This window comes from Ascidiella aspersa, chromosome 3 (genome assembly GCF_963924565.1).
Source record: "Ascidiella aspersa chromosome 3, kaAscAspe10.2, whole genome shotgun sequence".
Lineage (NCBI taxonomy): Eukaryota > Metazoa > Chordata > Ascidiacea > Phlebobranchia > Ascidiidae > Ascidiella > Ascidiella aspersa.
Genome location: NC_139449.1, coordinates 29,644,715 through 29,668,632, shown reverse-complemented (window position 1 = coordinate 29,668,632; position 23,918 = coordinate 29,644,715). Strand labels below are relative to the sequence as shown.

At 37.6% G+C, this 23,918-nt stretch overlaps 4 protein-coding genes across 4 annotated transcripts in view; 3 read left to right on the top strand and 1 right to left on the bottom strand.

Annotated features, from left to right (window-relative positions):
* The window catches only part of LOC146161475 (uncharacterized), a 28,196-nt gene extending 23,272 nt beyond the window's left edge, over positions 1-4,924 (bottom strand). Inside the window, exon 1 of the mRNA XM_083385167.1 lies at positions 4,809-4,924. Within this exon, the coding sequence (XP_083241293.1) occupies positions 4,809-4,924 (116 nt within the window). The remainder of the gene's footprint in view (positions 1-4,808) is intronic.
* Positions 4,925-7,696: 2,772 nt separating this feature from the next.
* Positions 7,697-15,564, top strand: LOC146161474 (uncharacterized). The gene is made up of 5 exons (XM_083384747.1): positions 7,697-8,133; positions 10,093-10,208; positions 12,595-12,742; positions 13,223-13,433; positions 14,215-15,564. The coding sequence occupies exons 1-5, from the start codon at positions 7,837-7,839 to the stop codon at positions 14,400-14,402; spliced, it is 960 nt and encodes a 319-aa protein (XP_083240873.1). The 5' UTR covers positions 7,697-7,836; the 3' UTR covers positions 14,403-15,564.
* Positions 15,565-15,795: 231 nt separating this feature from the next.
* On the top strand, positions 15,796-20,054 carry LOC146161473 (acidic leucine-rich nuclear phosphoprotein 32 family member A-like). The gene is made up of 8 exons (XM_083385166.1): positions 15,796-15,988; positions 16,875-17,021; positions 17,273-17,392; positions 17,579-17,747; positions 18,194-18,366; positions 18,938-19,063; positions 19,664-19,748; positions 19,919-20,054. The coding sequence occupies exons 1-8, from the start codon at positions 15,941-15,943 to the stop codon at positions 19,975-19,977; spliced, it is 927 nt and encodes a 308-aa protein (XP_083241292.1). The 5' UTR covers positions 15,796-15,940; the 3' UTR covers positions 19,978-20,054.
* Positions 20,055-21,584: 1,530 nt separating this feature from the next.
* LOC146161472 (uncharacterized) lies at positions 21,585-23,653 on the top strand. Its single transcript, XM_083385356.1, has 3 exons — positions 21,585-21,867; positions 22,390-22,510; positions 22,723-23,653. Exons 1-3 carry the CDS (start codon positions 21,636-21,638, stop codon positions 23,564-23,566), a joined length of 1,197 nt encoding a protein of 398 aa, XP_083241482.1. The 5' UTR covers positions 21,585-21,635; the 3' UTR covers positions 23,567-23,653.
* The last annotated feature ends 265 nt before the right edge of the window (positions 23,654-23,918 follow it).

Here is a 23,918-nt window from a genome sequence, read left to right as displayed (position 1 = left end):
CCCGAAGGAAGAACGATGCCGCCGATGTTATTTCTGCCAAAATAATATGGTTTGACCAGGAAGCGACGTTACCTGATTTCGGATTTTAAGTGTATTTGTATTTATTCGTTGGCTTTCGTTCAATCGAAGTGTTTTTTTACTAACGTGATGAAACAAAATAAGTGAAAACACGTTAAACACAATTCTAGCTATTGTTTTTATAATCGAGGGGGGCACGAGGATAAAAAGCCTTTGGAAGGGGGGCACGAGGCATGAAAGGTTGATAACCACTGTTTTAGACGCTATGAAGCGTTTTCTTTATTTACCGTAAACGTTCTTAACTTAAGGACTTCCTTATCTTGTTGGTACTGTTGAACGAGAGGCTATATCACTACATACATAGATGAAGAAATTTATAATTGGCCTGTGACGACGAGAACATTACGCTGAGCGAGTCTAAGTTCATACTCGGTGTGTATAACTTAATTCGCCGCTTTTTGACCGGGAGATCTTGCAAAACAGCTAAAACCAGTCAATTCGTTGATAGTGTAGACCAGGGTTTCCCAAACTTTTTTGGACCACGGACCACTATTTGTAAATCTGTTTTTTCGTGGACCGCAATACAAAGCAAATAATAAATAAAACCGAACTTTAATTATTTACGAAACTGACAACATCAATGGGACGAATGCCATTGATTCTTTCTGCTTCGTTTCACTAACTTTTGCGTAGGCAAACGGTTGGAATGATCTCAACAAAACCAAATCGTATTATATTATTACGTCATAGACGAGGAATACGAGGGGCGCAACAAGTAAGATTTATAATACTGGATAGCAAAAGCTTTCGAAATTATTAAGTTGTGAATAACTGCGGCAATCATATATGAAAGAGTGCGTACTGCACAACGTATACGTGCGACATTTTAGTTTCTTGTCATATCGCCACGGACCACCTGTACAGTCGTCGCGGACCACAGTTTGGGAAACCCTGGTGTAAACTACTCTGGGCGCTGTACTACCTAAAAAGTTGTGTTTTCTTACACGTTTTTACGTAACACCAAATCTGAACAAGACCCTGCAAGCACAACAACGCCCTAAAGTTTTTTTTCTTTAAAAAATCTGACTAAAATCTCACAACCTGCAGCTGGAAAACAAATATCCGCAATCGGTCTTCGCATTCTACAGAAATGACGATTGTCTTTCCTTTTTAATTTAGAATATCAGGATGGCCACATCACAATTGACGTCGCATAGGTTATTTCTGTGAACCGCTGAAAGGGCATGCGCGGTCGCACAACATATACAAAAATCGATTCACCACCGCAAGCATACGAAACGCTCAATCCTAACTGATTATTTTCCGAATTGCAATAACCACCCTAATTATAAAATAGTCAAACTTTGTTCCAATAACACAACCAATACCACATAAGAGCAAATAACAACTACAGGCCCTTATTTACCTAAGAAGGTGCATACCTTTTTGGAAAACCCTTTAATAGAAAGCAGGAAACTAAACTAGAGAACTCTGGTTATCAACCTTAAAGAAACCTAAGCTTGGGTGGTAATAGGACATTAGTCATAAATTTCGCATTTTTTTATTAGCGGCCTAATTGTTGATGAATATTTAAAATTTATTAGTTAGTTATCGAAAGGCTTTAAGGAACTTTTGTGCGTTAACATTAACCGTTACCTGTATGATAATAGTACATAATAGCTAAGTAGCCTAAACTGTGATCTTGACCCATTGTTTTACAGCAGGGGTTCTGAAACTTTTTTTACCGCGGACCCCTAACTTTTTTTTGCTTTGCATGGACCCCGCTAGACAGGAAATGCTCCAAAATGACGTCATGAATTGACGTCACAAAACAAATATTCTTCATGACTCTGTTATTTCGGTTCGAAAAATGCGAAAGTTAAATGGAGTCTAAATATACATCCATTCAAAAACCGTTTAATTTTAAATTGAAGTGTTTTCTTTTAAAAATTGATTGCTTTAAGTATATACACTAGTTTTTAACTAGGCCTTCATGGACCCCCTAAAACTAGTTCACGGACCCCCAGGGGGTCCATGGACCCCAGTTTAAGAACCCCTGTTTTAAAGTGATGTAAGCAATGATGTTGCACCGATTATTTCGTTTGTGTGTGCGTTATTGTTTCTCAGTTTTATCGTTTGAACGCGTGTTTTCGTTTACCTCTTTCTTTCTCACTCACGTAAATTATATCGCTTTTCCACATTTGCACCTCACCTTTTACGCTTTATTTCTTATCTTATCACGTTTTCCGTTGGCACCTAATAATTAGTTACATTTGACACACACACACCTTTTTTCCTCTCGTTGTAATTGGCGTACCCGAAAACCAATGTTGGTAGTCGTGTTTTGGGGCTAGCTTGAGAATCATTATAGAAACCCTGGGAATTGACGTTTCTGTCACCTTTTTAGGCGTTGGCCGCTTTTCTTCGTTTTAGTGTTTTATTATTTTACTTGCTTATTTTAATACAATTAAAAGACACGCATTGTAGCGCTTGGCTGCCGACAGGCCGTGAAGTGGAGTTGTGGAATAGTTTAACGTAACAATTATATATAAAACAGTTTTGGTATTTATTGCTAAAATACGGTAAATCATACCCATCATGAGTAATGTTATTAATCGAAAGGTACAAGATAACATAACTGAATCGACCCCTTTTGTTTGACTAACTTAACATGCTGACATCGATCACATAGATATGTTATAGAAAAATTAACTAGCAGCCTATACTTTTCTATTGCCACCTAATCGTAGAGTGACTAAGCTGACTTAATGCATTCTAGTTCTACAAAGGCACTATAGGAGTCTACACAGATACACAAATACTAGAACATATAACGGCTTTTCGTTGTACACTGTTAAAAAAAAACAGAATGGTGCCGCACTGCCAAATTAAACATCATCTCCACGTGTGTTGGTAAGTATTGAGACAGACTGACTGGGCTTGTTCTCAAATTACCACTTGTTTGTTATGGCATCAGACGAATAAGGTGCACTTAAGTTGGAAAAATGTTATTCATCGCTTATTCTATATTGCATCACCAAAATATTTTTTCTGTTGATTTGCCGATGACTAATACGAATACATATATATGACGTCATTTAAATAAACAAATCTCGGCTTAAACGGCTAGGGTCGTTATTGACGTTTGATTGCTTTCTCCTCGATATCGGTTTATAAGTCTCAACTTTCTTAGCAATTAAATGACAAAAATTGAAGCGGGTGTAACACGCCCAGTTTAGTGCTAATAAAGCATGTCTAGTCGGCTAAAAAAACGCAGCTGCGCATTAACATCTTTCCTTCTTTAGTGTAGCTTATGACGATAACCGCCCTTCAAAGTTTAAGCGCGAGTCAAAACAATTTCAACGGCAAAACGCACTCATTATTAGCAAACCCAAGTGCCGTAAATACACATGCACACAGCCGAAACAAAACTCATAATTTATGCATTATTGCGATGTAGCTTTCAGGGTAAATCCTTTTTTGTTATGCATTACACACACCACACCGCTATCCAGAAATTGGCCATTGTTGACATATTCTTATCAAGCATTTATATTTGCAACGTTTGTATTTGCTTTGCTGCCGAAAAAAGACCAAAAATAAGCACGCTACTACGAAAAAAACAATACTCCATAAAAAAAAAAAAAAATAAGCACGCCATTACGAGAAAAACAGTAAACTATGAAAATTAAGTACGCTATTCTACGAAAAACTAAGTACGCTATTGATAACTCGGGGCGGGTCCAGGATTTTTTTTGGAAGGGGCATCCAAATATAAATAATCCTAAAAACATTTGTTGTACTCTGCGAAAATACAGCTTAAAACAGCTTAATCGCGCAAAAGCGTTTGTTTGGTTAAATTGGCAAAACTTTTAATTAAAAGGGAAACATGGCGCCTTCGGCCAGGATTCACCATTTTTTTCATAAAGGGAAAGATAATTTTAAAGCCTGGCCAACGGGGTCGGATAACCGTCACGATTTACGATTGTGGGCTAATATTTTTATCGAACTTTTTGAACTTGATCACCTTTAAACGAAAGAAATATAAGAACCATGCAATATAAATATATATAAACTGTGGTGGGCTTACTAAATTATAAAACTAGACAAACCAAGCACACAACTAAAAAATAAGCACGTTTCTTAGAATTAAGCACAGTAGTATTTTCTAAGAAACTGCAACCGAAAATAGGCACAGTCTAAGGAGAAATATTAACAATGGTGGTTTCGCCAACTTATTCTGAATCCATTTTATTGCGCTTCGAACGAATTCATTACATGCAGATTTTTAATGGCTTTGATAGGACCATATTTCGCCGAGGCGAGCGAATTACGCAAGATTGGCTAAAAGACTTGGTGGCCTATTGTGCGAATCGTCTTTGACGTCATTCGCCTCAATTCGAGCGTGTTAACCACACCTCGTTGCTCTGCGTATGTCGAAACGACGAGGCAAATTCAAGTAAAACCGACCAAATTAAAAAAAGGCTGACTATATGTCCACTCCCAAGGCCTTGTTTTTGACCTGGAATGCGCAGTAGGGGTGTTCTGTTACAGTTGATTTTGCTGCTGAACTATACATAGAACTTTGAACAAAGGGCGTTCGTGTACGGCAAACTCAAATATAATTGTGTAAAAATTCAGTTAAGAAAGTTTGTTTAAATTGGACTGGGCTTTCGATCTTTTTTAGTAAATATTTTAAAATAAATGGCACATTTTGAACATATTTTAATGAGAGGTCAAGTTTACTTGGCGTAAAACGTCCATAATGCCATACAAAGGTGAAAACTCACTTGGATATGACGATGCTTTTAACAGGTGATATCGTAGGTTTGGTGGTCTTTGAAGCGGGGATATTCTCTCGTTTGCTAAGCAGTGGTCGCATTTCATCTTCGCTGTTAGATTCCATGGTGACCTTAAAGGCAGTTATAGACGTTCAGAAATGTTTGGTCACAATATAAACAGATACAGCTGAAATAGAGACTTTTTTATAACGTTTTCTTGAAGTGAGACATATTTAAACATTGTACTACTTTTGGCCAAAGCGCCTACATTTTACACTTTAATACGTTTAATATTGATTAGCACAATTAAACATGCCAAATGCAAACCACTGTATATAAATAATTGTTTATAGATTTAAAACCACACCAAACATAACGTTTAATTAACAGAATGTACGTGCCTGCAATTACAAAAAGTCTTGATCCTGGGCAATTTTTTTACGATAAACGCAGTATTTTGTTATCTATGCTTATAATGTGTTAGCGAAGTACTGGTAATGCAAGTTTTTTTCTAAGATACATAAGTCGTTTATATCTAAAAATGCCAAAAACTGTATAAACGTCGCTTGTCTGTGTTGTTTGTAAGGTAAAATAGTATAAATACACTGATGCAATTTCTGCATCCGGAAAAAGGCAAACGAAACAAGTATTCCTAAAATATTTAAGAAACTAGTGTTTACGATCTGGCCTACCTTACCTTGCTTTAACGTTGAACAGTATAAACACTATCCAACTTGGATTTTAAACTTTATTCAAATTTAAAGCTGTCAGAAATCCCTTATTTCCATGAAGTACAGAGTGTTACACTTGCTGCTTTAAACGACTTTTTTGAATGACTAATTTAGTGCTTTATTTTGCTTGCAAAACAAGTTGGTGCTTGATTTGGTGTCACACAATCAGCGACTCTTGTCTTCCTTATGGCGATCTCATCAGCCGAAGGCCATGCGGGATAATTGATGTACCTTGTTAACGTTAGTTGAAGTTTGTTTTCTTTCTTTTTATATGGATTACGCAATACTTTTTATTTTAGATCAACATGTTTGTAAATTGAACTATAAAACATTATAAAACTCTTCTAATTATGATCGGAATATATAAACATAAACTCAGTCGCAATTTTGCAAATGATTAACAAGTCAAACCTGGTTTTGTACTTTTTTATACGACGGTTGATTAATTTAACGTTATTAAAAGGCTATGACGCAATGTCCGAAGCAGCGAATACCTGTGCCAACAAAATTCCTTACCCCATAGCCCCTGCCATACTCTGCAGAATTTAATGTCTTAGGCATTGCGAAGTATTTTGCCTTTTGTTGAAACGGTCGGCCAGGATTACAGTAAGACCCGAACAAAAGCTCGTAGGTCCATGTGATCTACGTATGGGTATATGGGTGACTTTCGGCAGAGCAGGCTTTGAAAGGTTTGGTCGTGTTGTTTTGTGGTTGGTTTGCAAGACTACAAGCAGGCATATTGTATAGGGCAGGTGTAACGTTATAGGTCACAAAGCTGTGTGGACAACCTTTACTTTGTAGCTATAATTAAGTCAGGTTTAAGTTGATTCAATTCAGGCATTGACTAGCACGTCCTGAACTCCGGTCAGAAGTGATAGTCAATCAACCCGAAAAATAAATAAAACAATTGAATTGTAAAAAGGCAGGTGGGTAAAATGAGAGTGGACTCACGCAGTGCAATGTGGTCCGAAATTTATTTTTTTGTTTTCATAAAGTTCTAAATAAAACAAGGAATGATTCCAACTGGCTTACGTTTTTAGCTTGGGTAAATGACAGAGTTATTTTTTACTTAAGGTATAGATTAGACTAATTAGGTTTTGAACTTGTTTTGGTGTTGTAATGTGAATTTGAAGCAACTTCTTTGTAGAAACCTTATGAGAAATATCTTCCGAATGATTTTTTTACCCTCGTTTCCACAATCTTGACTTGTTTTTCATCAGCAAGGCCAAGGTTGTTGTCGGTTCAAATCCAAAAGACACCTCACATGATGATGTTAATTCTTTTTATTTCACGTCAACGCCAGCGTGCTAGTGAAAGGCAATCGAAGTGCGATCATACGCGACTTCTTCATTTGTCGTACGTGTTGGGAACTTAACGCCTGGGAAGTTCCATAGCCATAGCCTTTCGAAGTGAACGGGTTGAGGAAGGTGTGCCGGCTCGCTTGACTGAAAACGGGTTTCTCAGATCGCCAGAATTAAGGGTGGCTATTTATTACGCTCTGGTTTGGTTTCGAGGTGTAAGTCTTATACAGGGGACGAATGGGTTATAACAAGGTGAAATGGTGCTATTCTAATATTAACGTTAGAACAGTTGTTAGTTTAAACAAGGTACTAGTACAGCAACAGATTTTACTCGTATGAGGATGTTTTCGTTTGGTTTAGTAACATTTGATACTTTTTGTACGTGATTTGTATTCTTAAAAGCGATGCCGTTCGATCATTAAGGACTGTGTTTGTGCGTAAAGTAAGAATCGTGATATAACTTTACTGCGATATTACTTTCAATTTAAACTTCTGCGACTAACTTGTCGTGTGTGCATTACGCAATGATACAAGTGGTAAAATAGTACGAATTAACCTATAATTGAATACTAAATTACTCCCAGCGCCTGTGGCATTTAATTAAGTCCGTCTAATATGGTATTTTGTTATTACTTTACTTTTTCATACATTTTGTTGAAACTGATCTGATTCTATAGCGACTGATTATGCACAAAAATTCCACATTCTATCATACCACGCCACTTTAATATTTAGATATATATTTTGTGTCCGTGGAATAAATTCTGGATGTTAGGGGCTTGAAGTTTTTTACAGTGTTTTGTAAAAAAAAATGGTCAGCAATCGATTTGAAAACAATCCGACTATCATTTACTATTTCAGGTTTAGGTCACTTATAACACCAACCTGTCAATTTATTTTTTGTTTTATCTCATCGCATGTTTAGTTAAAGTTACCTATAGTTACGTTTTCCACACTTGTTCTGCCGCTCTACTGAAGAGCAACAAGGCGAAACCGCCAAAGCACATGCGCTGCCAAGCACTCCTGGATCGTCATACAAGGCAACTGGGCCTTGAATATGCCCATCAAGAGGCGTCGCCAAGGGCCGCGGGCCCGAAATCTCTTCTTCCGTCCACCTCAACATCACGACACAATGTCACTTGGCTATTCGTCCTAATGTTGACGTTTAGCAGCCTTCTACTGTGTGGGGTCGCCCAAGCAGTCACCGTACAGGCCGATATGCGGTTATACAGTGACTCGGGATTCGCAAACGAGCTATCCGGGGACTTGACGGTGGCAACTGACAAGAGGCTCTACGTCCAGGTATGCACATCAAACTAACTGTATCTCGTTGTGTATAAAATGGTTTATGGCAGGGTTTCTCAACCGTGGCCCTTGGCCACGGAACTGTCATGGGGGGCGAGCATAAGTCTGTAGCAATGTCGTGGTATTGCAAAACCTTGTGACTATTTTCATTTTTTTCAGTTAAACTCAAACTTGTAGTGTTAAACCAACATTGACCTATTGTAACGCATTTTTTCTTACATGTTATTACTACCTGTTGTTCGTGGGAATTTTGCAACAGTCGACCTTAAGCTTGCAATTCTTTGTCTGTCGCCTAATTGCCAAACTTTGTTACGTCACTTACAACCAACATTTGTGTTTTTCTAGTTTACTCCGTATTTCTTCAGAATGTTTAACCAGCATTTTAACTATTTGTAAACGGCAAGTTAGAATGATAGCAAAACTTATACAAGAAAGTTGAACATTTTTTCACAAAACGTCAAATAACGATATTACCATTTTGGCGTAGAGATAGATTTGTTGTTGTTCCATTGATAAATTATGTGTAAAATTAATTGTGTTAAAGCCAGCTTAAAAGGACAAAGAATAGTTGAATTGAACATAGTCATACTTGCAGATGTTTACTATTGAAAATACGTTTTTACAGAAAGCTCAAACAAGGTTTTGTGTTATCAAATGTCGAAAATTCCCAAATCTGCACTGCTCCGTGGTGATGTTAAATACGTCATTATGACCCTCAAAACTTAATAAAAAGAAATTATGCCGCCACAAATTCTAGCAATTTCTTTTATAATCGAGGGGGCCACGAGGATTAAAAGCCTTTGCTAAGGGGGCCACGAGATATAAAAGGTTAAAAACCGCTGGTTTAGGGGGTGGGCTGTCTTTGGTGCGACGGCGCGGCCTCGGCTACTACCGTTGGGTCTTCACGTCTTAAGGTTAAGATTTTTAAACCATTTGCGGCCCTTTTAAGTCAGTTCTCCTAAACACTTTCCAATCAAACAAAACATAAAGACCTTTTTTACTATAGGGTGTCGTATGGAGGTATCCAGACCGGGCGCCAATCAAGATATTTGCTGTGCTCTGTCGTCAACAGAGCCGAGTTACTATCTTTTAACAAAACCGCAAGCGCAAATTTGTAATTCACTAAAAAATAAGTAGCCACCATCATCGTGCTGTATTTTCTTTGTTTTTTTGTTTGTTTTATTGTTAGACAAATGCGTGTTGAAAAACTTGAAATGACCGACAACATTATGAGATGGGCGACGGACAAACGTTGAGATCCAATATAGTTTAAGGTGGCGAAACTGATGTGATATTTGGGAATTTTATTCGGGATTGCGATGTTTCGATAGATACCTTAGGCTTAGTGGAATAGTTACTAGGATGAGGTCACCAATGATACTATACAAGAAAAAGAAACTAAGTGTCTGAATACTATTCGTATCGATTCTGGTCGGAAACCGGATTTTGGAGTTAAATATGTTATGTATGATGGCCATGTATCGCAATAGGACAAAAGTACCTGGGATCCATAAACGAGCGATTTGCCAATTTTCGGTTATTTCCGATTGCGCTTTCGAAAGGGTCGTTTCAAGCCTTTTCCGAAATAGGACAAAAAGCACCTGCTGGAATCCATAAGCGAGCGGCTTGCCAATTTTCGGGTATATTGCTTTCGAAAGGGTCGGTTTAAGCCTGTTTTTATCGGAGAGCAGCTTAAGTTGTCATCGTGCTCACAACATCTAATTTTCGGGAAGTGCGTCAACAACTGAATAAATCATGCCCCTGTCTCGTACACATCGCAACTGGTGCTTATCCATGCACTGTTTACACAATTTTTTAATGAATGTCACGTCCCTCGGATCGCTGACAAACACACTTACATCTTGGAGCTGTTTTTGTCCTTGATTGCTCGCGAAATTGCGACGCCATTCCCAAGTATGTATTTGATCTGAACGCAAATTCCCGTGATCCGTTTAGGTCTCCGCCGATCTTTACGCATCGTCAGTCGTCAAAGTCGTGCTGTCTCGCTGCTGGGCGACACCCACCACATCGGCAAGCGATCCGACCGTGCACAATCTCATCAACAATCCCGGGTAAATGTTATGTATACAGGAACAATATAATTATGAAGTTGCTTATAGATTAGCGATAAGCAGTGTACCAGTGTTGTAATAACTTAAGTCATTGTGTGTTAAATGACTTGACCTATTCTTTTAGACAAATGACTTGACTTTAGTTAAGTCTTATGGTCCTTTAGATTAGACAAATGAGGGGGTTCTTATGGAAAAATGACTTGACATTGTTTTTGTAAGATTGGGCTATTTATCTCAATTTGTACATGTTAAACGATAAGCTTGCTTTGTGTTGCGCTTTGCGTATTCGTTTTTTAGTTGAGTTATTGCTCATAATCGGAGGAGTTTGCTAATTTTAATAGTTTAACGTTAAATTTTAATGATAAGGACTTGACTTGAAATTGACTTGCTCGTATTATGACTTGATTTGAACTCGGCTAGATATTGATTCAAAACGACTTGACTTGGACTTTAGTTCTTTTACAAATGACTTGACTGGGTCTTGGGTTATAAATTAATATCTCGCAGCCTATTTTTTATAATAAAGCGCTACAGTACAAGGCCTTGTCCATGGCTAAATGCGCAATCTTTATTACTTTTTTCTAATAGATTAAATGGAAATAAGAACATTGCCAACGCATCGTTTTGTCCTGTTTAAAATGCAAGTTTCCGTATTTAAAATACCAATCTTTGTAAAGGGCAGCAGTTGACTAATTCTAAATAGGATAATCAGGTTGCACCAGTGACTATATATAAAGACAAATTGCATTGAAAGCCTGTCAAGATTTTAATACAATTTATCTTTAGATATAGTGCCACCTGATTACTCTTTTATAATATATTGTGTAAAGCGCCTGTATATTATTTAAGTCCGGCTGCTATAGTGCCTTTTAACTCCCGAGGGTCTTTAATAAATGTCCAAAAAATTTCAACTTGTGAGTTGTTAAGTGACAGACTTGTTTAACACTAAAATATGCTGGTGAAAGGGTATGTGATGAAAGGGTATAACATCGTTCTGTTAATAGATGCGGTGGAACATCATTTAAAAAACTTTATATATAAAGATACAAATACGCAATCCCCGTGCTAAACTGCGTCAAACGTGAGAAAAATCCTCATTAAAAAAACAAATGCTTACTGTTAACTGCTGCAATAAAGCTTTTTTCGCGAAGTCTGCATTGTTTTTTGCGTGGGTAAACACATTGTAAGAAGTCATTAGGCTTTGGCCTCAATCACTATCGCTAACAAACGGCTTTAAAATAAAAATTCAATTCTTCGTAAATTTGCGAACTCTACCTAAATTTTACGCGTAAACAGGCATCAATAAGTTCCTAAACATAATAGTCTTAGTTGAAAACATTAAAATTTTACATTATGAAGAAAATCTACAAAATGCGGTCCTTAGAGATTTTGTGCGACACGTAAAAATAATTGTTGGGTTAGTGATGCAAAATACTCTATTAAAATAGGAACAACCTGAATAGCGATATGCCACGAAAACTTTACGTCACAATTACAGCACTGACGTAATCCTAAGTCCGAAACACACAAGGAGTGGTCGCCGTCTTTGACGTATGTCGCCCTGATACAACAAATGCTCATCCTATTTATAGCGAAGGTGGAAGCTCGAATCGGTGTGGTTTCGAAACTAGTGAAGCGCACCGGGGGATAATACCACTGACGTAGCATGGTTTTGTACCCAAATTAGCCTCGGGATGTGACGCAACTATTAATTATTTTTGATTAGAACACCCGCATAAGCCGTGTGTTTTATTCTCCGTGTTTTAACTTATGTTGTCCCTTATACCAGTGGTATTAACCTTATTATTAACCAACACAATTACATATAAAATGAAACAAGCATTTACATGCGACCCTAGGTTGTTTTCTCATAAGTAATTTTTAAACTCATAAACAAATGATTGAATATCATGCTTAAGTTAACAATTTCAGAGAACTGTTGCCACACTACTATAGGAGAAGTTTAAACTACCACATGGATTTAAAGTTAACACATGAACACGGCTTTTTTAATTTTTTTAATAGTTTTAACATACCTATTACGCTCGTTTAAACCATAAGCCCAATGAAATCACTAAAACTTCAGTTATTGATGAGTGATGGCGACCCCATAAAAGGTTTAGGCGACCCCACATGAGGTCGCGACCTATTGGGTAAAAAACACTGCTTTATACGACCCGCAAGGATTTTAGCTACTTTAGCTACAGCAGAAAGCTCAATAATATCGCCAACCCATTCGCCGTTTTGTATTTATACTAAAATTCTTCCCTTCTATGTGATCTCTGGAGTACGATTTAATCTACAAAAGAACTGATGAGCAAAACTTGTTTTTTTCATTAGCTATATATTTTGGTATCTATAACAAATAGTAAATATTTGCTGGCAGATGTTCAGCGGACAGTCAATCTATCGAAGTGATGACGAACGGACAAGGCTCATATGCCAGGTTCAACTACCAGGTGTTCAAGTTTGCCTCCAGCCCAACTGTGACGCTCTTCTGCTCACTCAAGCTCTGCGTCGAAACCTGTGCGCCGGTAGGTGGCGACCGCGAGTAAATTAAAAAATCTAGATAACGTCCAAAGGAAAAGACCTTAACGACTGAGGAAGGCATTTTTAGGAGAACTATACCACTTGATTATCAAATGGTAACTTTAATGTGACACCAAACAGGACAATAGCTTTTGCTTAATCGTTGTCTATTTTTATCGACTGATTGTGTAGCCAGGGAACTTAAACTACTGAAATGACAAAAAGGCGCAAGGTCCAACAAAGTGTTAACCTGTGGTGAATATTCAACTTTAAAGTTATTTGGTGAAATGTGACAACTATTTAAAATAACTTATTGATCGCTTATGTCAATAAAACAAAGCGATCTTGGCGCAAATAAAGCATGGATTAAGAGCAAAACCTAAAATTTTCGACGCTTAGTGTTTTTAGTTTCGCAAAAGTGGCGAACCTCCGGCTAACGAGCAAGGTGGTACCTAACTTTAGATTTCAAACTTGCTTCACGTCAGGCGTGCTCTTCAAGGAAGCGACGCAGCGAAGACGATTCACCGGCGGACGTTTTGCCGGAGTCCGCGACGGTTTCACGCACAGTGACTGTTCAAAGTGTGGTCGCGCAACCCCACCAATTGCTACCCGGGGTGGATGAGAAGGCTCACAACGTCACGAGTGACGACACCGGCTCTCCTGCGCTACCTAGGGACGATGCGTCGGAGCTTTCAGGTATGCTGTTTGTGCTTCAGTTCTAACACAGTCTCAGAATGCAACAATTACTCGTAGACTGGAACGATGCCACATAAGGTTGTTGTGGTTCAATTTACTGTTGAGATGATGTTGATGGTAGAGCTGGGCGTCAATTAAACTCGGATCATTAATTTTACCAGTCAATTTTCAAGCAGAATAATTCCTGTGCGAGCATTAATGTTGCCTGCCCGGCTATACCTAAGTATTATATCACTTTCCTGCTGTGATCGAACTAAGACTCAGTTGCCGTTTCCCCGTGGTTGCTTCATCGATTTATCTAATCCCCTAATAATAGCATCGAGCATATAGATTTAAAAACGATCAAGGAGAGAGTAGGTATTAACCGTTCACTGCGCTGAATAACATGTAGCAATTTTATTTGACAGGACATGCATTGAAACAAAGCAGGCGAGTGATTTTCGTGCTTGCCAAACACTTAAATAAAAGTTTCGCGTGTAAAGCAAAGTGTTCCAAACAAATTTATCACAAAATTTTTTTTAATAAATTGCTTTGTTGAAAAAGCGCAAAAAGTTGATTTTTATACGGATTAGCACACTAGGATGCCAGGTTAGATTATTTCAGGTTGATTTCTGCCCACATCAGCAATCAACTTCAATATTCAAGCTTGATAACTACATGGGGCGGTTATCTACACGCGTACACAACAGAACTTAAATCGCAATATAGCCATATACGAAAGCTTAAAACCTTAATTGACCCAAATAAACTAAAGCAATAACGCATGCGATTTCGTTGACAGAACAATTACGGGACAATCTGCTGATCGCCGTTGGAGCACTGGCGGGCGTCACCCTTCTCTGCATCATCTCTACATTTCTCCTAATCCGCCATAGGAGGATGAAACTGCTGAAGAAGCAGGAAGCAATGAAACGAAACGTCGATGTAAACACGATCATTCCGATCGACGAAAAAGTCGGACGAGAGTGATAAGGTCTTTTAGCACTACCGAACTTTTTTTTTTTTGAATTTGTCTCTTGGGGCGATATTGGGATGCTTCCGTCGTCTAATTTTATCGTCTGATTTAACTCGCCAGCTGATCACGTCTATGCTGAAGGCTGTCGGATCTTTTGTTAACCTTTAAAAGGTGGTGGAACAGTTAAACAGCGATCCGCCTACTGTTTGAAGGCAGATTAAACAAATTAAAATAACTAACAGCCTAATAATATTATTGGTGACTAAAAGTTTGGTTTGGCAATATTGTGACGCCTGAACCTAATTTAACAGTTTAATTAATTTTAATATAATCTCTCAACTCGTTTAAAAAAAGATGTTATGTATGTTGTACCTGTGCATATTTCCGAAATGATTGTTTGTTGCAAAACGTATTGTGTTTCTATGTGAGGCCGTGTGCTTAAACGATAACTGGTTGTTTATGATGGCACACGACTGCAGAACTAAAAAAAATCCAAGGCAAACAGCGTCCGCATTCCCGTAAATTCGGACAAGCTAAGAAAAAACAAAAATATTTCTCCACCAACTTGGTAACGGTTGATAAAAAATGGTTTATTGACTTAGCACTAAGTGTTGTTCATTATAAAGTAAGCTGGGCCCGAAAGATAACCCATAGTAATCCTTCGAGCAAGTTTTTAATACAAATATAAGAAATATTACATTTAGGATTAAACATTTTGCTTTCTGTGTGTCTAGTCTTTGTTTACTGAGTTTTTTCAAAGTTGACAGGTTACTTCTTGCATATTTTTATGTTTTTGTTCTACTTTATTTGTGTATGTTTTCTTATAGTATGTGTACAAATCTATATGCTTTAACCTAAATCGAGTGTTTTCTGATATATATGTGAAGTAAAAACTAATAAACCTAATTTAATTGCACCAAGCAGATATACAATACAATTTTAAAACATATGACAAGTTAAAAGTAAGCTGATTTTTGAAGGTAAACTTGTACAAGCAGTTGTCGAAAACGACAATGCTACGCACTGGCCGTAAGATATATTTACATTTTTATTTCATCACTTAATTCAGCAAGCGCATTTGGCCGAAAATTGGTTTCTGTGACCAACCCGCCGTAAGATAATTGCTGGCCGGCTTAACAGGCATAGATCACAACGAGATCGATATTCACGCTTTCAGCACGTGAACAAATTCACTCGACTCGAACGCGTCACGCTTTGATGCCCGCCGACGACCCGGCACGTGCTCGAACCGGCCGATTTGATTGGCCGCTGCGAATAGGCTGGATAAAGCCGCGCTCGGTGCGCGAGGAGCGTGGGTGTGCCTTGAACGTGCTCGTTTCTCGCACACACAAACAGAGAGCGAGAGTCGCCAATGCGCTCTCGCGGGCTGCCTCGCCGTTGAAGCAAGATTGTTTGGTTGCTTTGTATAGCAAAGTGCGATCGCGTAGTATTTTCTAACCAGACTGTCCGAACGGCGCGCCGTGTCTTTTACGATTGTGATTCCTGCTGTATTCTTGACGAGTTTTAATTCAGTTTTTGCACAAAAGAAGCCATGTTGAAAAGAATACAGCTAGAATGTCGTGGCAGAAGTCCAGAAGAGGTAAGTTTGTTGTTTGCTACTTTGTACAAATTATACGCACTTTTAAATGAGAAAATACCTTTGAAGTGCAAGATCAATTAACTGTCGCACAGATAAGCTGACTAGTGCGGTCGTTAATTCCGTAACATTGCAAGCACTATTTGCTGTCATGCTATGTTATGATGACTTGTTTAGTCAGGCGATTGTTTACGTAATAAAAATACACTAGTAAGACTAAAAGCCATATTTATTTGTTGAATGATATGCGAAGGACTGTACCAACATTACGTTTTTCAAAGTTAATGGACACTTTATTTCTCACAGATGTAACTTACGTTTAGATTTTTATGCCTAAACTCGTTTTACAGTTTCCAGTCGACATCCCTATAAAGTACAAGGTGTTTGTTTGATTTGCAGATCTATACATTTGTAGTTTCACTTATCCACGCTGTTTGGCGCTTTACGATACCTATGGTTTGTGTAATTAGGCTGTCATCTACAATGTATACCATTTTGGTTAAAATTGTAGTTAAATTACCCGTACAAGATTAGAATGAAGAGTGTTTATTAATTTCGCACGTTATTGCGTTTTGAACAAAGCGGAAATGCGTTGACAATGGCAAAAATCGATTATTTTGACAAACGCCTCATCGAAGAGCGATTTAATATGCACTACTAGCGGTTAATGATCTTTTTTGTTGTTTTAAGTTCTAAGTAACCGGAATTGGCCGATATTAATTTCGTAAGCATTTGTCAATTTATTCTGTCGCATGGGATATTTTGCTGCGATCGCTGCATTTAAAATGTTAACCAAAACAAAATAAGGGCGAAGTAGTTCAAAGTGAAGCGTAAAACTTGTTTCTTGTTTAAATCCGATAATGTGTATAACGTATACACGTGCACTTAGGTGTCGGAGCTTAACTTGGACAACTGCAGAAGCACAGGTGAACCGGAAGGCCTGACAGATGAATTTACGGCACTTCAAAGTCTTTCAATGGTCAAGGCTGGCCTTACCACCCTTAAGGGCTTTCCCGATTTACCAAGTCTCGAAAAAGTAAGCACCTAAAACTATTTTTTTTAATTAATTGTTTTAAAAAGTTTATGTCAGTACATTTACAAAACGTTTTTGGAGCACCCGAGTTAGTTAAGTTTAACGTAATAAATATTACTATGACGTCACAGTTTGACACATGAACGCGTCATGCAAATTATATTAACAATGTTAAGCGAATATGCTACTCTTATATGATATCATAAAACGAGTGATGCTGTCATATAGGTTACAAGTTATTGTTCTCCTTTCAGTTGGACATCAGTGGGAATCGTATCTCTGGCACCTTGTCATGTCTGAAGGGATGTACTTCCATCACAAATTTAAACATAAGTGAAAACAGATTAAAAACAATGGACGCTCTGGAACCGTTGGTAAGCCTTGTAGACTTAATCTAATTGTTGTTCTGATGAATAAGTTTACTAACTAACTAATAAGCTAGCAGAAAATAAAATTTTCTTTTTTTAAGTATTTCAATTACAAACTCTTTTGTTGATAGTTATTCTATCTTGTTCTGTTTATTTGGAACCTCTTCATTCCTAATGGTTTAATATTTTTAGGCTGAAATTCCCAACCTAACCACCTTGGACTTATCCAACTGTGAAGTGACTAAATGGCCCAAATATCGAGAGATGATGTTCGCGCTGATTCCCAGCCTCCAATACTTGGACGGTTTCGATGTCAATGATCAGGAAGTGTTAGATTCGGAAGACGAAGATGAGGTTGATGGTAAGTTAAAAGATTGTATAAATTTAATAAATGTACTGTTGACTAATGATGACAACTCCACTGATTTACTGATGAACATGTGCAGGGCTGTGGAGTCAGACTTGGGACTCAACGGAGTCGGTTTGTTTTGCTAGAGTCGGACTCAAGACTGGAAAAAACTACCAGAGTCTTAAGTCCGACATGTGCAGCTGTATCAAATTTCAAACTGATATAGCCGCAAAAAATATATTGTAAAAGCGGAATAGCATACATGGTTAAATATATTCCAACCATGTATTTTGGCTGAATGAGCTATCTGGTGGCGTATCCAGGGGGGAGGGCGGTGGGTTTGGGTGTCCGGACAAGGTTTTTTAAAAAAACAGTATAATGTTTACATAGAGGAAACACTTTTTGGCTGCTCCGTCTGCATTGTACTAACTTTTCAATGTTTCTTCTGTTTGTTTTAGAAGAGGAAGAGAATGGCGAGGTTAATAACAGTGATGGACTGGACGAAGATGAAGATGATGAAATTGACGAGGAAGATGATATTGTTGATGGAGAAGAAGAAGAAGAAGAAGAAGAAGAGGAGGATGAAGATGAAGCGGAAGAGAAGCAAGCAAACCACTCCAACGTGGAGGAGGTGATTGGATAATTCCTGCATTAAAGTGTTGGCAATAACCGTTTAATGACCCTGAGTGAAGTTAGGAACTCTTTACATACTGTAAATGTAAAGAATATTATACCATATTATTTTTTTTATTTCGAACCAGACTTGTATGTGTGTGTTTTCATTAGAAACAGAGTGAAAAATTGCACAGCAATAATGTAGATTTCAGAAATTTGTTATGTACATAAACTAGGGTTGCGGAGATGGGTTGGGATTCTGGACCAGGACTCAACAGAGTAAATTTATTTCTGGAATTTGATTCGGGACACAAGTAAGGCCACTTAAGACCTAGAGTCCCGAGTCCCACGCTCAGTACTAAATTTAAAATCGCGAATGTTACAAAATGTAACTTGTAAAGGTGGAATATTGGAATTAGCATATTGTCGAATATTTTCCAACCATGTATTGCTGGTGTATGAGTGCTCCTATGAGTGGATATCCACCCAATCTGCCACTATAGTTGAACTTATAGTTGAAATTCATAGCCCTGCTAAAAACTGGTAATAATGTTTACTAATGACAGTAATGTTATTTGCCATTCTAGGTTCCTCAAAATGCTAAGTTGCAGTACGGTGATGAGGATGGGGAAGATGGCGACGAAGAAAGCGACGCAGAATCAGATGAAGAACAGGAATATGATCTTGCCTACCTCGATGGTGCTGACATTCAGGTTCGCCTTCCATAATCGTAATTTTAAACTATGTTTTGTAAACACGTCTGAACAGTGTTGTAAACAATTTGTATAAATAAGCCAGTCCAAGTCATCAGTGGTGCAAGTCATGTCCTTGGCATAAAAATAATATGTTGAAGTATTATAATTTTTAATCTTATACGATTATGAAAAATAACCGAACTAAAAAATAAGAAAAATGCAACATATTGCAAGCAACTTGTTTTATGTGCAAAGATTAGGATAAATAACGCAATTTTATAAAAAAATACTTCAAGAAAACACTTCATTTCAACCCAAGTCTTTAAGTCAAGACAAGTAAATTGTCCAAAAGGCTTGAGTCAAGTCCAGCCATTTTGCCAAAATGATTTGAGTCAAGTCAAGTCATTTGAAAACAGTGACTTATGTGCACTTAAGTCAAGTCATAAGTCATTACAACACTGTGTCTTAATACCGGCAGATTGAAAACCATGTGCAAATAACAAACACTGTCTCATGTGAATCGATTGCATGTTGTTACTTGTTGTTTAACAACAGCTGAATGACTCCATAAGTAAACTGTTATGTTTTAAATTTGCCAGCATTGTTTTGTTACAATAGGACGAAGACAGTGAGGAAGATGAGGATTACGAGGGAGGCGAGGAACAAGCGGATGAGGAAATCGACGAAGAAGATGAAGATGCAGGTCAGTTTTTGCATCTTTGCTTATTTGGAAAATGTAAAAACTGGAAACAAGTGGCAATGTGTGTATTTTAAGTGGTGAAACTCCGATTTAAATATGCTGGAGCATTAGTTTAATGTAAAACTCCCAAGAAGATGCTTTTACAATTTATTAAACTTTTTTTGGTTCTGCAGCCGGCGACGCACCGCGTGGAGTAAAGCGCAAGCACGCCGAAGAAGAAGAGAACGCGTGATGAGCGAAACCCGGCGTTTCACCACCATCCTTTTTTTAGAAGTCCCGTTTCTACAACTGCCGCCGCTCCACAGAGACTCCTTGTCGCCCACACCACTGTCTTCGCTTGGGAGCAATTGTCTCTCCAGCCTTGCTCGTTTTGTATGAAACGGACAAGCTGTTGTGTGGTGCCCTGTTTTTTGTCTCCATTGTACGCCGCCGTGTTTTCTTGTCCTTGTACACATTTATACCAGTTTCACTCCGCGCACGCGCCCCGTCGCTGCATTTGACGCTGTTATTTGTACTTTTAATAAATGTCGCGCCGAGTATGACGAGAACTTCCGATTTCGCAAAAATACCTCAGAAATATTATCCATCGTTCAAGTTTTACAGAACACCCGGGAATTTTTTTAGATAAGAAAAAAATGCAGGTTTCACGACTTAAGAAGATAATAGGATATTTTGTAGCTCGGGGAAAAAAGTTTAACAAAATGGCCTTTATCTTTTTTAAATGAGCCGATTATGGTGATGTTATTTTCTAAGACTACAAATCTATTGATTTATTGACAGAATAGACGCTCTGATCACAATGTTGTTCCACAAATGCCATTTTATAAGCAGTCAAACCAAAAATGACTCCAGTATTCCGACTTAAGCGCCACCTAGCGTTAGCAGACAAAACAAACAAAACTTGCTTGACACTTCAGAAAAAAAAACAATAGCCTGAGGCAATGCAATAAGATGATTGCTATTTGGAAAAAATATATCGGTCGAGTGTCTACCACTTGTAAATCCTTTGTATTGCATCGGTTTTTATTAATGTCTCCATTGGCCTAACACTAAATATTGAATACAGTTTAAATTGCAACATTGTGTTACAATTTTAGGCGCTGGTCTAGAATCCTACCACAGTTCTAAAATCAACGCACAAAATTTGAGTTAAGGTGCGGGTTAGCGTTTGGGTGTGGGTGGGTCAAGTATTAATATATTGTTTGTTTAATAATAATACTTGACCCACCTTAACCCAAACGCTAACCCGCACCCTAACCCAAATGGTGTTTCGTTGTGGTAGGATTCTAGACCAGCGCCCAATTTTATCGTGTCAAACATGTATTGACTTACCTTACGTAAGTAATATCTATTGAACAACAGCTTTGTCTTGCACTTTACAAAAAATCCACGCGGTGGTTTTGTGCTATGAAACATGCTATCCAGTATTGAGCGCCCAAAACTGTCTGTACTCATAGTCTTAGGCAATCAATATGTTGTGTTTTCACATCTAAAGAGGCGAGTATCGGCTCTTAACAAACCACAAAGTCCTGCGTTTATAATAACAACTTGATAGTTAAAGAACAGGTTAGTCATAGCTCTCTTTTCAATGTTTGGGTTTACCAGGTGTTTATATTGTAGCCTTAGTAAACCAGAACAATTTTACAGAATTAATAAAATAATAATATTATGTTTTTTTATTGTTTAAATTGGGATCTAATCCTGGAGTTTGAATTAAGATTCTAAGCAAAACTGAGATGCACATTTGCCTTAAGTTAGTATATTCTGCTTTTACTTAATAAAGTTGTTTTAGATCTTTTTTATACCCTTTGTGCTTTTGTTTGGATTTTTTACAGAATGTTACCCATGCCATAATAAAGTGCTAGGCTTGATGAAAAGTGTTGTTGTTTGATGTTTATATACACAATGGAATCTCCAGAAAACAGTCAAAATGAGGTTGTAACCCAATCTCAACCAAGTGTTATTTCCCAAACAAATGCTGAAATTTTTACTTCTGCATCTACTCCACTTCATAAGTCGCAGCTTGAACAGTCATCTGTTAAAGAATCATATCATTGTCCACAGTGCAGTTTTTCAACGGCATGGAAAAGCAGCCTGTCAATTCACCTTAAAACTCACACAAGTTTGTAAAACCATTTATTGAAAAAATGTTGTTTTTATTAAATTACAAAACTTTATATTTGTTTTGCACATTTTTGGGGACAAAGAAAGCAAACAGATATATAATAATGTTGCTATTTTAATATGCCAAAACAAAAACGAATAGTTTTTTATCAGTTGTTAACACATAACTAAGTATGAATTGTATCTTAACAATAAGAGTTTTTTGACGGTGGTCTAAAATCCTACAACATTTTTTTAGGCACAGCCCCGATCAGTCACCAAAAATTAAAAACCAATCGTCCAAACTGTAAATATAGTAGCAATTATTATTATATTTACTCTCCCATATTTATCTCTCAATTTTAAAGTTTGACAATGTTCTCATTTCGATACATTTCCTTTTGTTAAAAGAAGTCCCATTCTAGACCAGCACCTTTTATCTTTGAATTATAATTTTATTAGCTTAAAATAATTTACCTTTTTTATTCAGACAACAGAATTGTTGCCTGATCTTTATTTTATGGTTTTATATGATTTTCAGATGAAAGGCCGTGGCAATGTGCGTTGTGTGACAAGCACTTCAAACTAAAACATCACCTAAAGCATCACATACTTACTCATTCAGCAAGCAAACCATTTAAATGCAATCTGTGCAATTACAAGTAAGAAAATGCAAAATTGTTATTTTTGAAATTTTTATTATCAGCATCTGGCTAAAAATACTGCAGTTCATTTTTGTTGAGCTCCAATGTATAACAAAACTTCAAATGGGTGGTTGAAACAGCACTTTATACGACTGTAACTAACCTGAGATCTTGCCTTAATTGTAATTGTTGATAATTTTATTTGTATGTAATACGCAAATATTCCACAGAACTGCCGACAGTCGTAACATCCAGAGGCACAAGTTCAACAAGCACCGAACCACCTTTTTGAAGAGGCGTGGCGCAGAAAAACTCTCTCTCCCGACAATGGTTCCAGGAACACACGGCCAATTTTCCGGTTTGAATCCCTTTGTTGAACAGAACATGAACTATTCGCAAGGAATGACAAGCAACACTCCGTTGTGCACTCCAAGTTTCCATGGATCTTTATCCTCACCTGTGTTTCAATCTCCACCCGCCTATAACATAGCGGCCAGCTCGCAGTGGACACAGAAGAGTACTGGTGCGACAGGTGGCTTTTCTCAAACGAGAATAATGCAAAATCTAGCGGAAAGCACTCTGGCCGATATACAGGAGAAATCAATGTTTTTCGGCAGCACCAACTTGCACGATTCCTCATCAGACAGCATTCCAATGGTCAAAGAAGAATCAGAGCCGCGGCAGCGAAAACGGACGTTTACATCTGATATGTCCTCCGACACTCCTCCCTCCACTGGACAACCAGAGTCTAATTTTAGCATTTTAAATGTCACCGGCGCGGCATCAAGTATAGGGCAAAAATTTGTCTTGGTTGAAAGCGACTCCAATGAATCAGTGATATCGAAAAATCTGCAGGCCGTGCCCAACCTGAGTAGCAAGCATAATGAGCCACAACCTACTGCCGAGTGGAAGTGTGAACATTGCCAGATTGTTTTCCCCGATAACATAATGTACGGCCTACATATGGGTTGTCATTCTGTGTCAAATGTTTTTCAGTGCAACATCTGTGGCGCAGTGTGCAATGACAAGCATGACTTTATGTTTCACTTCACCATAGGAAAGCACCAGAAGTAAATTTATATGCTTTGCTTATTTGTTTTTGCCTATACATAGTTTTGACCTTTTTGGGCCCTGGGAAGCGTTGTACATGCTTAAAAATTTGGTGAAATCCACAAACATTGAAGTTTCATTTTGGTGTTGTTATTTTTTACGTTATTACATATAATGAACTTTATATAATCTTTTCTTCTGTTGTTGTCTTATCAGAATGACCACTACAATGAATTACCGTTTTCACATAACTAGTACTTTATTTTTCTTTTTAGAATCTTTGTAGCAATATTATTGTTAAAATAAGTTAACAATTTCGTGAAAAACGAATGATTTGGTTTGCAAATGCATTTTCAACATGTGGTCTACTTAATTA

Coding starts and splice junctions, on each gene's coding strand:
- LOC146161474 (XM_083384747.1), top strand. CDS start 7,837: ATGCGCTGCCAAGCACTCCTGGATCGTCATACAAGGCAACTGGGCCTT. Junction 12,743..13,222: donor GCGTCGAAACCTGTGCGCCG/GTAGGTGGCGAC, acceptor GCTTCACGTCAG/GCGTGCTCTTCAAGGAAGCG. Junction 13,434..14,214: donor CGATGCGTCGGAGCTTTCAG/GTATGCTGTTTG, acceptor TTTCGTTGACAG/AACAATTACGGGACAATCTG.
- LOC146161473 (XM_083385166.1), top strand. CDS start 15,941: ATGTTGAAAAGAATACAGCTAGAATGTCGTGGCAGAAGTCCAGAAGAG. Junction 15,989..16,874: donor GTGGCAGAAGTCCAGAAGAG/GTAAGTTTGTTG, acceptor ACGTGCACTTAG/GTGTCGGAGCTTAACTTGGA. Junction 17,393..17,578: donor TGGACGCTCTGGAACCGTTG/GTAAGCCTTGTA, acceptor TAATATTTTTAG/GCTGAAATTCCCAACCTAAC.
- LOC146161472 (XM_083385356.1), top strand. CDS start 21,636: ATGTTTATATACACAATGGAATCTCCAGAAAACAGTCAAAATGAGGTT. Junction 21,868..22,389: donor TCACCTTAAAACTCACACAA/GTTTGTAAAACC, acceptor TATGATTTTCAG/ATGAAAGGCCGTGGCAATGT. Junction 22,511..22,722: donor TGCAATCTGTGCAATTACAA/GTAAGAAAATGC, acceptor AATATTCCACAG/AACTGCCGACAGTCGTAACA.